The sequence below is a fragment of the Tachysurus vachellii genome, chromosome 3 (genome assembly GCF_030014155.1).
Source record: "Tachysurus vachellii isolate PV-2020 chromosome 3, HZAU_Pvac_v1, whole genome shotgun sequence".
Classification (NCBI taxonomy): Eukaryota; Metazoa; Chordata; class Actinopteri; order Siluriformes; family Bagridae; genus Tachysurus; species Tachysurus vachellii.
Genome location: NC_083462.1, coordinates 21,890,108 through 21,904,067, shown reverse-complemented (window position 1 = coordinate 21,904,067; position 13,960 = coordinate 21,890,108). Strand labels below are relative to the sequence as shown.

The window sequence follows — 13,960 nt, the reverse complement described above, 5'->3', positions numbered from 1 at the left end:
ACGTTGGCGTTCTTACGTCATGACGTTTAAAAACCATGGTAACGAGACGCTTAAGCCACATACGGTTAAAACTCATGTACAACCTAAAAGGGAGTGTTTTCAAGACAGGTGGAAGAATGGTATCGATTTATTTCTTTTTCGACACCACGTTGACTGTATACTCTTATGAATAACCTTCTGTGCTGTATTACACTTTAATTTGGCGCCTGCCAAATGCTGTAAATGTAAATGTAATGGGGATTGTGTGATAATCAAATTCCTACTGTATGTTTCTGTATTATTTCAGGAGAACATGACGTCCATTACTTCATCCAGTGGGGAAAATGCATCTATAATTGTGAGACGAACAGAGTCCTGTGATGCTCACAAGATCAGTGCACTGATCAGTCCAGCAACTTCAGCAGTGTTTGGAAAAGTCAATGTGATCTCCCTGCTGTGAGTGCTGAGGATAATCCATTCATGCATGTAGAGGTTCAGAGGCAGGATATATCTCATATAGCGTGGCATGTGTTAGCCTAGTGCTGAAGGTGTTGGGCTATTAATCGGAAGGTTGTGAGTTTGGTCCCGTGTCCACCGAGATGCCACTGTTGGGCCAGTGAACAAGGCCCTTAACGCACAATTGTACAAAAAAAAAATGAGATAATGTAAGTTGCTCTGGATAAGTGCGTCTGTCAAATGCTGGGAATGAAATGAAATATACCATATCACATAAGATATCTTACAGACATTTGTTCAGTATGGATTAAAGCGCATAAGTCTACTACAAGACTCTTTTCTGTTCTGGCACCAAGGTGGTGGAATGAACTTCCCCTAGACATCCGGACAGAGTCACTGGCTATTTTCAAATGACAGTTGAAGACCTAGTTATTTATGAAACACTTCAACTAGCACTTTCTTCCCTGTTTGTTGTAGTGTGTATTTAAAAAAAAAAAAATAATAATAAAAACTTAAGTCTGTAGCCTAGTGAACCACTTAAGCACTTTTGTATGTCGCTCTGTATAAGGGTGACGAGAATCTTGATTCCTAAGCATTCTAATTCTAACTCTAAATCTAATTCCTAATGCCTAAGCTTTGCCTGTGTTTATTTGTACCTTCGTATAAAGTAATTTATAGCAGACATCATGAATCACAACACTGATTTCAGTAGTGTTTAGGTTTAGTTGTAAGTTTAGTGATTTACACAAATTTATCTGGATTTGTATCTGTATCTGGATTTAAATGACTGTGGACATGTCAAAGCACACACACACTGTACAATCCTAAACATCGGCTTAACCTTCTTTGCATATTTGCACCGTACACAACCTTTTAATAAACAACACTTTAAATAATTGTTGTGTAGTTGACCAGACGTTCATTGATATCCAGCTTGCACTAATTCTTCAGTCAGTTCCTTTAATACTTGATTATTTCTGACTTCACCATCTAGTTTGTCCTGAACAGAATGACCGTAACTGCTTCCTATTTATTTCCATTGAAGTGTTTACCATCAACAGTTGACATAATTTTTTTCCTCAGATGCTGCAACATGCAGGATTTATGCAGGACTTTACAAAGCATGTGGTATGATGCATGTGTAAATGTTTGGCCCCACAATGTTGGGTTAACACTGCAAAAGTATCTGTTTCATATAAAGATAAAAGGCTTTGCTAACCCCGCTTCTAACTTACAAAAAGTGTTAAACTTGTGGTTAAAAGCAAAGTTTAGGGTTTAAATGAGGATAACACAGGGTTAATCACAGTGTGAAAAACCCTACAGAAAACAACATGTTAGTGGATCACTTTTTTCTCAGAAGCCTAAAACATTACAGTACTTTGGAGTCAGAGACCCTGGAGCAGAGAGAGTTAAGGTCCTTGCACCAACAGTGGCAGCTTGGCAGTGCTGGGGCTTAAACTCCAATCCTCCAATCAACAACCCAGAGTCTGAACCACTCGAGCCATCACTGCCACAGCAGAATTCTCTGTTTTGTTGTATCCAGGTTCAACATAGAATGTCTTTGTCATGTCACACTCCACAGTGGTGGTTAATATGAAGCTCATATGAAAGTAGACACGCAGGCCTTTGTAGTTTTTCATAAGTATTTGTGTCTTTACCAAGCCGACTAGGAGCAATATTCTTATTAACCCATTCTACTTAGAATTCTAATTAATATACTATAATTGCAACACAGGTTAGTTTTTTTGTTTGTTTTTTTGATTTTTTTTATACACAAATGCTTTTATCTTCAATGTAAACGGTGATAACTCCATGTTCTCTGAGATGCTTATTTCTAAGAATCTAAAATTTGAAGGAATTACCTTTAACCACTAATATTCTGTGTAAGGTTATGTACAGAGGAAAAAGCAACGTCTCTCACTATGAGCCAACAAAGTCCAGAATTATTTTATTTTTATATGGTGATCATATAATTAATTTATTTATACTGACTGTAAACTTGTAGTAAGTATTTCATGTTCATTTATCTTTTGTTTGCTTCATTCCCAGGGAAAAAGCTAATATGGCGGTTACTATATGCACAATAAATAATAAAGTCCTAGCCCATGCTGCATTCTTGGACCATTCCATTGGTGACCTGGTGGATCAGGCGTCGTGGGAAAAGTTTCTTCAAACCCATTTTAATACTTCAAATATCACAGTAGGAAAAATGATTTTAATGATTATATGATTCGATAAGGAGAAAGCTTTTTGTTGTGATCTGTGTCATGCCCAAAATTTATGCTAATAATTATTTTTTTTTTTATCTCTGTAGCCTTTAAACACAATTTTCCTACATCTCTTTGTGGCTCAGCCTGATTTTTCTGTTTCCTGTGCTAAAGAGATTATCAGGTAAAAAATGAAAATGTAATCGAGTATTTTAAATAACTTGTACATTTCTGAGAAAGATAGCATTATTTTGATTTGTTGTGCCTGTCATTGTTTTATGTATTTAGACTCAAATAAGCCAGACTTCTCTATAGTCATCCAGTTAAGACCAGTTTAAATCTTGTTTGAGGCAACGAAAATTACATTTCCTCCATGGCAATGTCTTCCTGTTTCCATTCAAATCCTTTACATTCAATTCTGCAATCAGATAAAGTTAGATTTTACATTGTGAGCTTAAAAGGGTTTGCGCAAAGCAGATGTGAAGCATGATGTCTCTGTCTTCTTCATCACAAACAGAACTGTGTTTAATGCCATCACAGAGCTGGAATACATCTGCCTTATCACACCGTACAGCAGCAGCCTCGGTAAGAAATCCACACAGTTGAGACATTCTCAGCTGAGACATTCTCCTAGTTACACTACTTTTATCCAAAGATGTGTGGATCTAAAGAAGTGTTTTGTATTCTTGCAACCAGGTACTCGTCCTTCTGTACAAAATATGTATACAGTAATATTTTGGCTTATAATCAGAGCGGTAAATGCTTTCATTATCCTCCTTGGATTTGTTATCGTCCGCTTAATACATTTATTCATCTTGAGTAAACACTTTATCCGGGTAAGGGTCATAGAGAACTCAGAGCCGGTCCTGGGAACACTGGGTATGAGTTGGGAATATACCATGGATGTGGAACACGACACTCATTCGCACCTAGGTACAATTTAGAGGAGCAAATAAACTATTCAGTGTGGTTTTGGGGGGTGGGAGAAAAGCAGATAAAACCAACACACAGGGATAAAGGGAGAACATGCAAAAGTCCATGGAGATACAAGGTGTGTATGTGCAATAGTTCCTTTGCTGTTGTTCAGCTGCTTTTTTCGTTAAACATTCCCCATCTGTGTGGGCTTGGTGCCTTAGTGGTTACTATGTTTGCCTCATACCTCCTTGGTCAGGGATTTGATACCCACCTCTGCCCTGTGTGTTTGTGGAGTTTGCATGTTCTCCATATGCTTCAGTGGTTTCTTCCCCTACTCAAGACCCAATTGGAAGCTCTAAATTGTCTGTAATGTGTGTGTGTGTGTGTGTGTGATTGCTCCTGTGATGGGTTGTCAACCTATCCAGGGTGTCCCAAGCCTTGTGCCCCCTGTCCACTGGGATAGAATCCAGGTTCCCTGCATCTCTGTGTAGGATAAGTGCTATAGGAAAATGGATGGATGATTGAATACCTCATGTTACTGTCTTGTTGTCATGGTGATTATACCGCTTCATAATTCTCGACCAGCAGAATTTCAGTACTGAACATGTACCAACTTTGCTAGCCAAGAGCTGGCATTTAAAGTGTTGAACAGTTCCAGATTTGTCCAGATGCCCTACACAGTGCTGATACAATAGAAACAGGAACCCAGGGTTATGCTCAGCTGCCCTGTTTTTCTTTAGAGCCAGCGCTGATGGACATTTTCGAGCCCATGCCCTGTGTTACAGATGAAATCCAGTGTGGTGCATTCGTGTGCCACAGACACAACTACTGGCCAAGACTGCATGTGCGCAGAGCCAGGTGCTTATACCTCACACACCCACCCACACACACACACACACACACACACACACACACACACACACACACACACACACACACACACACACACACACACACACAGACACACACACACACACACACACACACACACACACACTCTCTCTCACACACACACACACACACACACACACACACAGACACACACACACACACACTCTCACACACACACACACACACACACACACACACACACACACACACACACACACACACATTTAATCCTTTTATTACACTTACAGAATGCAAACGGAAATAACTTCCTACATTTCATTCAATTCAACTTGTTTCCCTTTTCTTGATTAAACACAGCGCATATAGTTTATATACAAACCTTTATATATAAATGATAGTTTAGTTAGTTAGTTTATATAGCATGATAGTTTCTGTTAGTTTATATAGGATGATAGTTTAGTTTATTTCTACTAGTTTCTGCTAGTTTAGGAATTTCTACATACGATCAGACTTCTGATTGAGAAGCATTTAGGGATTCTGCACATTCCTTCCTCACACGTTCACACAACAATCTGCATTATAAGATAAAGTTTTTCACATGATAAACTTACTGCATTACATTGTACTGTATGTAATTTATTATATTATATTTCTTTTACATGTCATTTTTCTATGTTCTACTTTTATTTATTTTAGTTTTATTAGAAAGCATTAATTGTTTTTTATGATGAGTGCCTAGTTTGTTGTTTGTGACATATTGTGATGTGTTGTGCTGTGATGTTTTGTGTTGTGTTGTGATGTGATGTGATGTGCTGTGATGTGTTGCGTTGTGTTGTGATGTGATGTGCTGTGATGTGTTATGATGTGATGTGATGTCTTGTGATGTGCTGTGATGTATTGTGTTGTGCTGTGATTTCAGGTGTTGTGTTGTGTTGTGATGTGATGTGTTGTGATGCGTTGTGTTGTGATGTCTTTTGTTGTGTTGTGATGTGATGTATTGTGATGTGATGTATTTTAATGTGATGTGTTGTATTGTGATGTGCTGTGATGTAATGTGTTATGTTGTGATATGATGTGATGTGTTATGTTGTGTTGTGATGTTATGTGATGTGGTGTGATGTGGTGTGGTGTGATGTGTTGTGCTGTGATGTGGTGTGTTGTGATGTGATGTGATGTGTTGTGGTGTGATGTGATGTGGTGTGATGTGTTGTGCTGTGATGTGGTGTGTTGTGATGTGGTGTGATGTGTTGTGGTGTGATGTGATGTGGTGTGATGTGTTGTGCTGTGATTTGATGTGATGTGTTGCGATGTGATGTGATGTATTGTGATTGGTGTGTTGTGCTGTGATTTGATGTGATGTGTTGTGATGTGATTTGATGTGATGTGATGTTATGTGATGTGACTAGGCGGGATGTGTTGTGATGGTATGTAATGTGATGTATTGTGATGTGATGTGACGTGACGAGACAAGGCGAGATGTGATGGTATGTAATGTGACGTGGTCTGTTGTGATGTGATGTGACATGATGAGGCAAGATGTGTTGTGATGTGATGTGATGTGGTGTGATGTGGTGTGGTGTGATGTGATGGGATGTATTGTGATGTGGTGTGGTGTGATGTGATTTACTGTGTTGTTATGTGATGTGACATGACGAGACAAGATGTGTTGTGATGTGATGTGATGTGGTGTGATGTGGTGTGGTGTGATGTGATGGGATGTATTGTGATGTGGTGTGGTGTGATGTGATTTACTGTGTTGTTATGTGATGTGACATGACGAGACAAGATGTGTTGTGATGTGATGCGCTGTGCTGTGATGTCTTTTGTTGTGTTGTGATGTCTTGTGTTGTAATGTTATGTGATGTGCTGTGGTGTGATGTTATGTGATGTGACGAGGCGAGATGTGTTGTGATGGTATGTAATGTGATGTATTGTGATGTGATGTGGTGTGATGTATTGTGATGTGGTGTGGTGTGATGTATTGTGATGTGATGTGATGTGTTGTGTTGTTATGTGTTGTGACGAGACGAGATGTGCTGTGATGTCTTTTGTTGTGTTGTGATGTGTTGTGATGTGTTGTGTTGTTGTGTGATGTGTTGTGTTGTGATGCAATGTGATGTCTTTTGTTGTGCTGTAATGTGTTGTGTTGTGATATGATGTGAAGTGTTGTGATGTGATGTGATGTGATGTGATGTGATGTGATGTGATGTGATGTGATGTGATGTGACGTGGTGTGGTGTGGTGTGGTGTGGTGTGATGTAAAGTGTTGTGGTGTGATGTGGTGTGGTGTGTTGTGATGTGATGTGGTGTGTTGTGATGTGGTGTAGTGTGGTGTGAAGTGATGTGATGTATTGTGTTGTGCTGTGATTTGATGTGATGTGATGTGGTGTGATGTGATGTGGTGTGGTGTGGTGTATTGTGATGTGATGTGGTGTGGTGTGGTGTGGTGTATTGTGATGTGATTTACTGTGTTGTGTTGTGGTGTGATGTGATGTATTGTGATGTGATGTCATGTGATGTGTTGTTATGTGATGTGATGTGACGTGACGTGACGAGACGAGATGTGTTGTGATGTGATGCGCTGTGCTGTGATGACTTTTGTTCTGTTGTGATGTGATGTCTTGTGTTGTGATGTTATGTGTTGTTATGTGTTGTGATGTAATGTGATGTCTTTTGTTGTGTGTGGTTTGTGATGTGGTGTGATGTGATTTGTTGTGATGTGATGTATTGTGATGTGTTGTGATGTATTGTGATGTGATGTGGTGTGATGTGATTTGTTGTGATGTGGTGTGATGTAATGTGTTGTGATGTGATGTGATGTGTTGTGATGTGATGTGTTGTGATGTGATGTGGTGTGATGTGATGTGATGTGGTGTGGTGTAGTGTGATGTATTGTGATGTGTTGTGATGTGATGTGATGTGATGCGATGTAGGGTTGAAGATCTCATGGACCTCACAGACTTGGAGAACATGAGGACTCTGGGTGACTGCTGGCCTGTGGCAGACATATTGGCTGATAAAATTGAGGCTGAAGATGAACTGAATCATGTTGCTGTGTTTGAGGTAAGTTGATAAATGCATTAAAAATGGATTAACATAATGGCATTTAAAATAAATGTAAAATGAACTCAATATTTAAACTTTATTATGCTAAATGATAAACTTTATTATGCTAAATTTAACTGAGTCAAAGTAAAAAAAACTATTACTTACTGAACTTATTACTTATACACACACACATATATACTGTATAGGTGATGTGTGTGTGTTTGTGTGTGTGGCGAGGGGGAGGGGAGTATGGTGGCGTGCTTCCCTCAGGAACACCACAATGTCCCCCTCCTTTCATACTGACATGTGTTCATAGCAGCATATGGCAGATGAGAGCAAACGGCCAGCCAAGACATGCTCGCACTCAGCACGCTGAGGCCAGACATCTGTAGCATTTCTGCAGTTTTCTGTTTGTATGTCGTCTCTCCTGCTCTCTCTCTCTCTCTCTCTCTCTCTCTCTCTCTCTCTCTCTCTCATTCTCTCTCTCTCTTTCTCTCATTCTCTCTCTCTCTTTCTCTCATTCTCTCTCTCTCAGCACATAGCAATCTGCTCCACATCGCCTAGCACCATTATGAAAGTGACACTGTAGAGAATGTCATAAATTATTCATTGGGCTTTTTGTTGTTTTACGCACTAACGCTTGTTAAATATTGCATTCCATTCCAACTGCACAGAACATACTGTACCTATTTTTATCATGGGATCTGCATTAAAAGTAAATATGTTTCAAGTAAACTCAACATTTAAACATTTCAATTTTTCATTACTATTAATAACAAGTGTATGTTACTCTTTTAAGAGGAAGAAAGAAAAAAAGAAAAGAGGAAAACAACCATCAGTTGCCATCAGTTAATGTCATAAATAAAAAACTAACAAGCAAATAAATACATAAATAACTAAATAAATGAAGGAAGGAAGATTGATGGATGGATGAATAGATGGATGGATGGATAGATGGATGGATGGATGGATGGATGGTAGTGTAAATCTTACAAGAGAGAATTAAAAAATTAGAAATGATTTAAAAATGAAAGAAATTATACAAGGGACAATATTATGAAAAATACAACTTCTTGTGTGTGTGTGTGCTCAGAATGATGGCAAGGCTGTTGGCTTCATCATTGTCTCTGGTAAATTTAACCTGCTGTCGCTGAACACGGAATACGATCTTGGGCCATTTGATGGACTAAAAAAGAAGAAAGCAGAGAAGCAAATTGATGATTTGGACCAATTGCAGCAGGCCAAGCCGACAGACGACATCAGTGATCCTGCAAAACCACCCACAGAATCTGAGGTCATGGAAGTGAGTCATGCTAGAGTCACAGTTCAGCTCAGATTATTAGCGCTATTCAGAGCTCAGAATTCTGCCAGTGCCTCATCATTAAATGACATTATCCACCTCATTCATTAAGAGGACCATTTCAAAACCATTTATCAACCCACCCACCCAGGAACATAGCTATTGTGCCAGCTGTGCCAGCTTGTGTAGTCCAGAACAACAACAAAACGAAAGAAAGAAAGAAAGAAAGAAAGAAAGAAAGAAAGAAAGAAAGAAAGAAAGAAAGAAGGAAGGAAAAAATTCATTGACCAAATGTTAAAATATCAAAAATGTCACAATTGAACTTTTATTTATTTTCTCCCTTTTCACTTTTAGCGGTAAACAGACTTCAAATTCATACTTACTGTTAAAATACACACAAACGAGAAACACTTAATTTCAGGAAAGCTTGTAGATGTTTCCAGATATATACATAACACATTTAAGGATGTGAAGGATTTTCCCAGGCTGCCACGATAAAAGAAAAGAGTAAAAAATGGCAAATTGTGCAATAAAAACAGAAATTTGCCTCAAAAACCGATGGTATAGTGCAATTATCAGTAATTATCATAATTACACCCTTTTTACAGTTATAAACACTTGTTATAAATTATAAGGTCTGGTTTCAGTAAAGCTCTAATTGAAAGATTGCACATCTGAAAGATTAACGAGCTAAATTTCTAAACAAATGAGGCTAATTAAAACATGTTTGCAGGGTTATATAACGTTTATTTCCACTGGGGACAAAAATCTCCCCATCACCCAGAATAATCCAATGCTGAAGTGTCTTGTAGCCTGGGCCTATGACCCAGTTTCAGGGCTGGCAGTAGAAAAGGAAACAAATCTATTGAACTCATACCATTGCTATGTTTTGTCAAGATCATTGAGTAAGACCCTTTAACCATAAGTGATGCAGGTTGCCCCAAGAAATCAGACCGTCTTTCTTTATTCATGTATCAGAAGCAATTTCTTCTATCACTAATATATAATAAAAATCTTCTATCACTTCTATCAACCTATCACTAATGCTTGTGTTTTAAAGAAATGCCTTGTTGTGTGCTTTTAATCAGACAGAGTACATTAGCGCTCATACTACAGACGACAGAAGAAACGGCACGGCATCAGAAGGAGAAGATAATGCTTTTATGATCCAAATACAAATCGTTAAGAATTTTGCAACAAGGTAAGTCCAACTACATGCTACTTATCACTACAATGAGCCAAATGATCTAGTGTTAACTCACTTTAACTGCTGGAGCACTTGTCTTGTTGTCTTGTGATGTGATGTGAAAGTTTCAAATATGCTGTCATGTTCTGTTGAAGTAGATCTTTCAGAATAATTTCAAATGGTGATTATAAAGATAACTAAGGCATGCGCATGTCAAGTCAAGTCACGTCAAGTCAAGTCAAGAAGCTTTTATTGTCAACTGTATATAGCTGATGCAGTACATAATGAAACGAAACCAAGTTTCTCTAGTTCTCCATAAAACAACACAGAGTGAAGTAAGTTGTCCTGGCCACATAAAGTGCATCGCATCCACCGACCAGTTTGCATTCTGTATATTAAACAGGGTTCAAGTAAAGAGGGTTCAAGTAAACATATATACACTTATGTAATTGCAGCAGTTGGATGAGGTGTCAAATGGAAACAGTTTAATATGGGTGGTGCTATAGACATGGATGTATACTGAATGAGTGTTTAAGTGTGTTTTGGAGCTTGGTACAGTTCCGTGCCGTTCACACAGTTGAGTGTGAGTGCGAGCGTGTGTGTTTGTGTTCTGTACAGTTTATGTCTTAAACTTTTACGTTTTTACACGTCTGAAATATTAAGAATGTAAGGAAACATTATTTTACATACCAGCACTCTTGAATGTGATGTTGATTGGTCACGAGATATTGGCATGACTGACTAGTTGAAATACTCTTTAGTTTCTATAGTACAGCATATTCGTGTGAACTTATGTAGTCGACGATCCACATAATTGTAACGATCCACAGGTAATTGGTAAATTGTGAAGTCTTTAGAAGGAGTCTCCAGTGTCAGTGTTTTGTAACAGTCAGAGGTAAAGCTGTAAAGACTTTCTGACATCAGGACTTACTTTTACCTTGTAGTTTATAGGTAACACAACTAGCTGCATTTTTTTTTCTTGTTATTAAATCTTATTATTTTTGGAATTTGGACAAGAGACACTGCTTATCATTGTTATAGATGATGACATTTTTGGCTTCAGATTTACAGATAACAATCATTTTCTTCAATTCATCTTGTGACCATGAGGGTCAATATAACCCGAACATTGTCAACAGATTAAACAAGCAAGCAAATAAAATTTCATGTAAGAAAAAAACATTTTAATATTACTACAAATTAAAGTAGGCCATTGTGACCTGTATAGAGTGTCTAAGGGGTGGGGAGTATTTTCCCGGCTGATGTAGTGTGTGTGTGTGTGGATGGAAACTTTCCTGCCTTTGGCTTTGCTCCAGTGGCTTTTGCTTAAGATCTGTTATGGTGTAAATGGGAGTTGGGGTGGTGATGGTGGGGGAGTCTGATTGCTCGTTGGCTCCTGCTGGGCACAGCTTTCTGCCGCTTTACTCCCCAGCTGTTGTGGAATATGGAGTCCGCTTGCTCCCTGCTGAGAGTGAGCATGTAATTAATGAGCCGAATGCTTAAAGTGACAGCGAGGCGAGAGGAGAGGGGTTGAGCGCACAGATTGGTTGGCCACAGACGCCGTACTTAGCGTCCAACATGGCAAATTTTCACTCAGCTCTCAACAAAGAGATGCTGTGCAATACAACTTTCCTCACTTTTTTCTCCTTATTTGTTATTCATTCCCTCACAGGGCCGTTGATTGCTTACCTTATGTTTTTCAACTTTTCCCGGTGAGTACACACTTCCATGAAGTATACCATGATCCTACTTAATGGACAAGATCAAATTCATCAGCCAGAAATATTTTTGCATTTCTGTAGTAAAAAATGCAACAACACAACCAATATTTGTATGACAAGTAAGACACCTGGGCTGAATTCTTTTTAGCCCAGACTGATTCGTACAGCTTACATCAGGGCTACAATTGTGTTAGATCTTTTCACAGATTGAAATGCCCTCTTGATTTAATCTCTCACTGACACTGACACGTGTATCACAAAAACCGCACAAACTGTTGAATTTGTTCTTTCCGATTGCATAAATGCTGTAAAAGAAACCTGGATTAATTGTCCTTAAGTCACTTTTGAAGTAAAACATTTCATGTGTCTTAAACACTGGATAAATGATGTGTGCGGTTCAGCAGTGTTGGCATTGCTCTTTTTATGGGATATTTCTGTTTGGTCTGAGGAATCAGGAGAGGGATTTCTGCATCATACTGGTGCGTACACTGGATCCAGATTTCCCTTTACTCCAGAGCTTCGTCAGAGCCACTCCACGTGACTGCAGACACTGTGATCTTTACATCTTCCACCGCTCAGGCCTTCTCAAGTAATCATCCCCAATTTTTCTTAGAAGAAATTAAGGATAGTAGATTGATATCTACTGTTGGTGTATAATGTGTGTGCATGTAGTCTAATTTAAAAACAATATACATTTCCATAGTCAAAACTGACATAAAGTTTGTTTTTATAGAACGCTGGAGGTGCGTGTTGTTGTTTCTGAAGATAAATCTGCAATTCAGCAGCTGGTTCCTCAGCATGAAGCCCTGATGGAAGACCTGAATCTATTCTTCCAACGAGACCCAGTCAGTCTTGACTTACATGTGCACATATTCACGCAAAAAACTGAGATATACTGTATAATGCAATACTATATATCTGAAAGCTTTACATTTTCATCCACAGGGCATTCAGGCATTTGTAGCACAGGTTGAAGGACAGATCATCGGTGTGTTGGTCATTAAAGATGAGAAGGTAATTATATTTGCCCTGTAAATAATCATTTAATTGCAGTTAGTTGTATTGAGCAATTATAAGGATTATCATTTAATGTATTATATTCATTCATTCTATATTTATTCACTTCACAGAAATCTGAATTTGTTTCGTTGTTGTATTTAACACTTAAAAAACTCTGACAGCACCCATGTATTAGAAACAAAGGAACTGAATTGATTTAATTAATTAATTTGATGAAACTGCAAAAATGGAAATCAACCTGTAGCTTCATACTTTCACAAAAAGTGCTTTGGGCTTCAAATGGCACAACTATGAAAATTTCATGATCTGATCTAAGTTTGAAGGATGTCATACTCTCTCCCAGTGCCACTAACCAAATGTGAGATTCTGTGAGCTCATATATGTGGAAAAAGGCAGATAATGCTGTTCTCTGTCTGTGGTACAGTATAAGCAGATATGTATTTTATGTATGTTAATGTGTGTATGTTATGTATGTTAATGGCTTCCTCCAAGACACGTGATAGCCTTCAATCTGCCCATTAGGTAGCCTCCATGGTGTGGAGAATGAAGCTAACATTTAAGAAGAAACGTATAACTAACTATATTTAACTAACTTATGGGTTTTTTATGTTTAGTCATAGTGTCCTGTAAAGGCACTCACCCTCTCCTCTTCACTCTTTTCCTCAGGACATCGAGTACATCCGAGCCAACTACAACATTGAGAACTTTGTGTACTTCAGTCAGCACCAGCTTGAGGAACATGGTCGGCTGTGCCAGTTTTCCCTGCACCCCATCTTCCAGCATTATGCCAAGTACTTCCTTAAGGAGGCACTGCGCATCGCTCACAAATCTTGCCTGTTCTACTGCGTCTACCCGTCTAACCACAGCGATGAGGTTAGAGCAGTAGTGTGTTCCTTAACCATTTAACAATTCATTCATCCATTCATTTTCTACCGCTTATCTGAACTACCTCGGGTCACGGGGAGCCTGTGCCTATCTCAAGCATCATCAGGCATCAAGGCAGGATACACCCTGGACGGAGTTGCCAACCCATCTCAGGGCGCACACACACACACACTCATTCACTCACGCAATCACACACTAGGGACAATTTATCCAGAGATGCCAATCAACCTACCATGCATGTCTTTGGACCGGGGGAGGAAACCGGAGTACCCGGAGGAAACCCCAGAGGCATGGGGAGAACATGCAAACTCCACACACACAAGGTGGAGGCGGGAATCGAACCCCGACCCTGGAGGTGTGAGGCGAACGTGCTAACCACTAAGCCACCGTG

The 13,960-nt window shown here is 39.0% G+C and overlaps 1 protein-coding gene across 1 annotated transcript in view; it reads left to right on the top strand.

Annotated features, from left to right (window-relative positions):
• Window positions 1–45: 45 nt before the first annotated feature.
• cfap61 (cilia and flagella associated protein 61) overlaps window positions 46–13,960 on the top strand; it is a 39,186-nt gene continuing 25,271 nt past the window's right edge. The window contains exons 1-14 of the mRNA XM_060865100.1: window positions 46–119; window positions 287–435; window positions 2,485–2,635; window positions 2,750–2,826; window positions 3,160–3,227; window positions 4,298–4,415; window positions 7,343–7,472; window positions 8,551–8,760; window positions 9,846–9,958; window positions 11,616–11,655; window positions 12,120–12,253; window positions 12,398–12,509; window positions 12,610–12,678; window positions 13,351–13,557. Of these exons, the coding sequence (XP_060721083.1) occupies window positions 75–119; window positions 287–435; window positions 2,485–2,635; window positions 2,750–2,826; window positions 3,160–3,227; window positions 4,298–4,415; window positions 7,343–7,472; window positions 8,551–8,760; window positions 9,846–9,958; window positions 11,616–11,655; window positions 12,120–12,253; window positions 12,398–12,509; window positions 12,610–12,678; window positions 13,351–13,557 (1,623 nt within the window). The 5' untranslated portion in view covers window positions 46–74. The remainder of the gene's footprint in view (window positions 120–286; window positions 436–2,484; window positions 2,636–2,749; window positions 2,827–3,159; window positions 3,228–4,297; window positions 4,416–7,342; window positions 7,473–8,550; window positions 8,761–9,845; window positions 9,959–11,615; window positions 11,656–12,119; window positions 12,254–12,397; window positions 12,510–12,609; window positions 12,679–13,350; window positions 13,558–13,960) is intronic.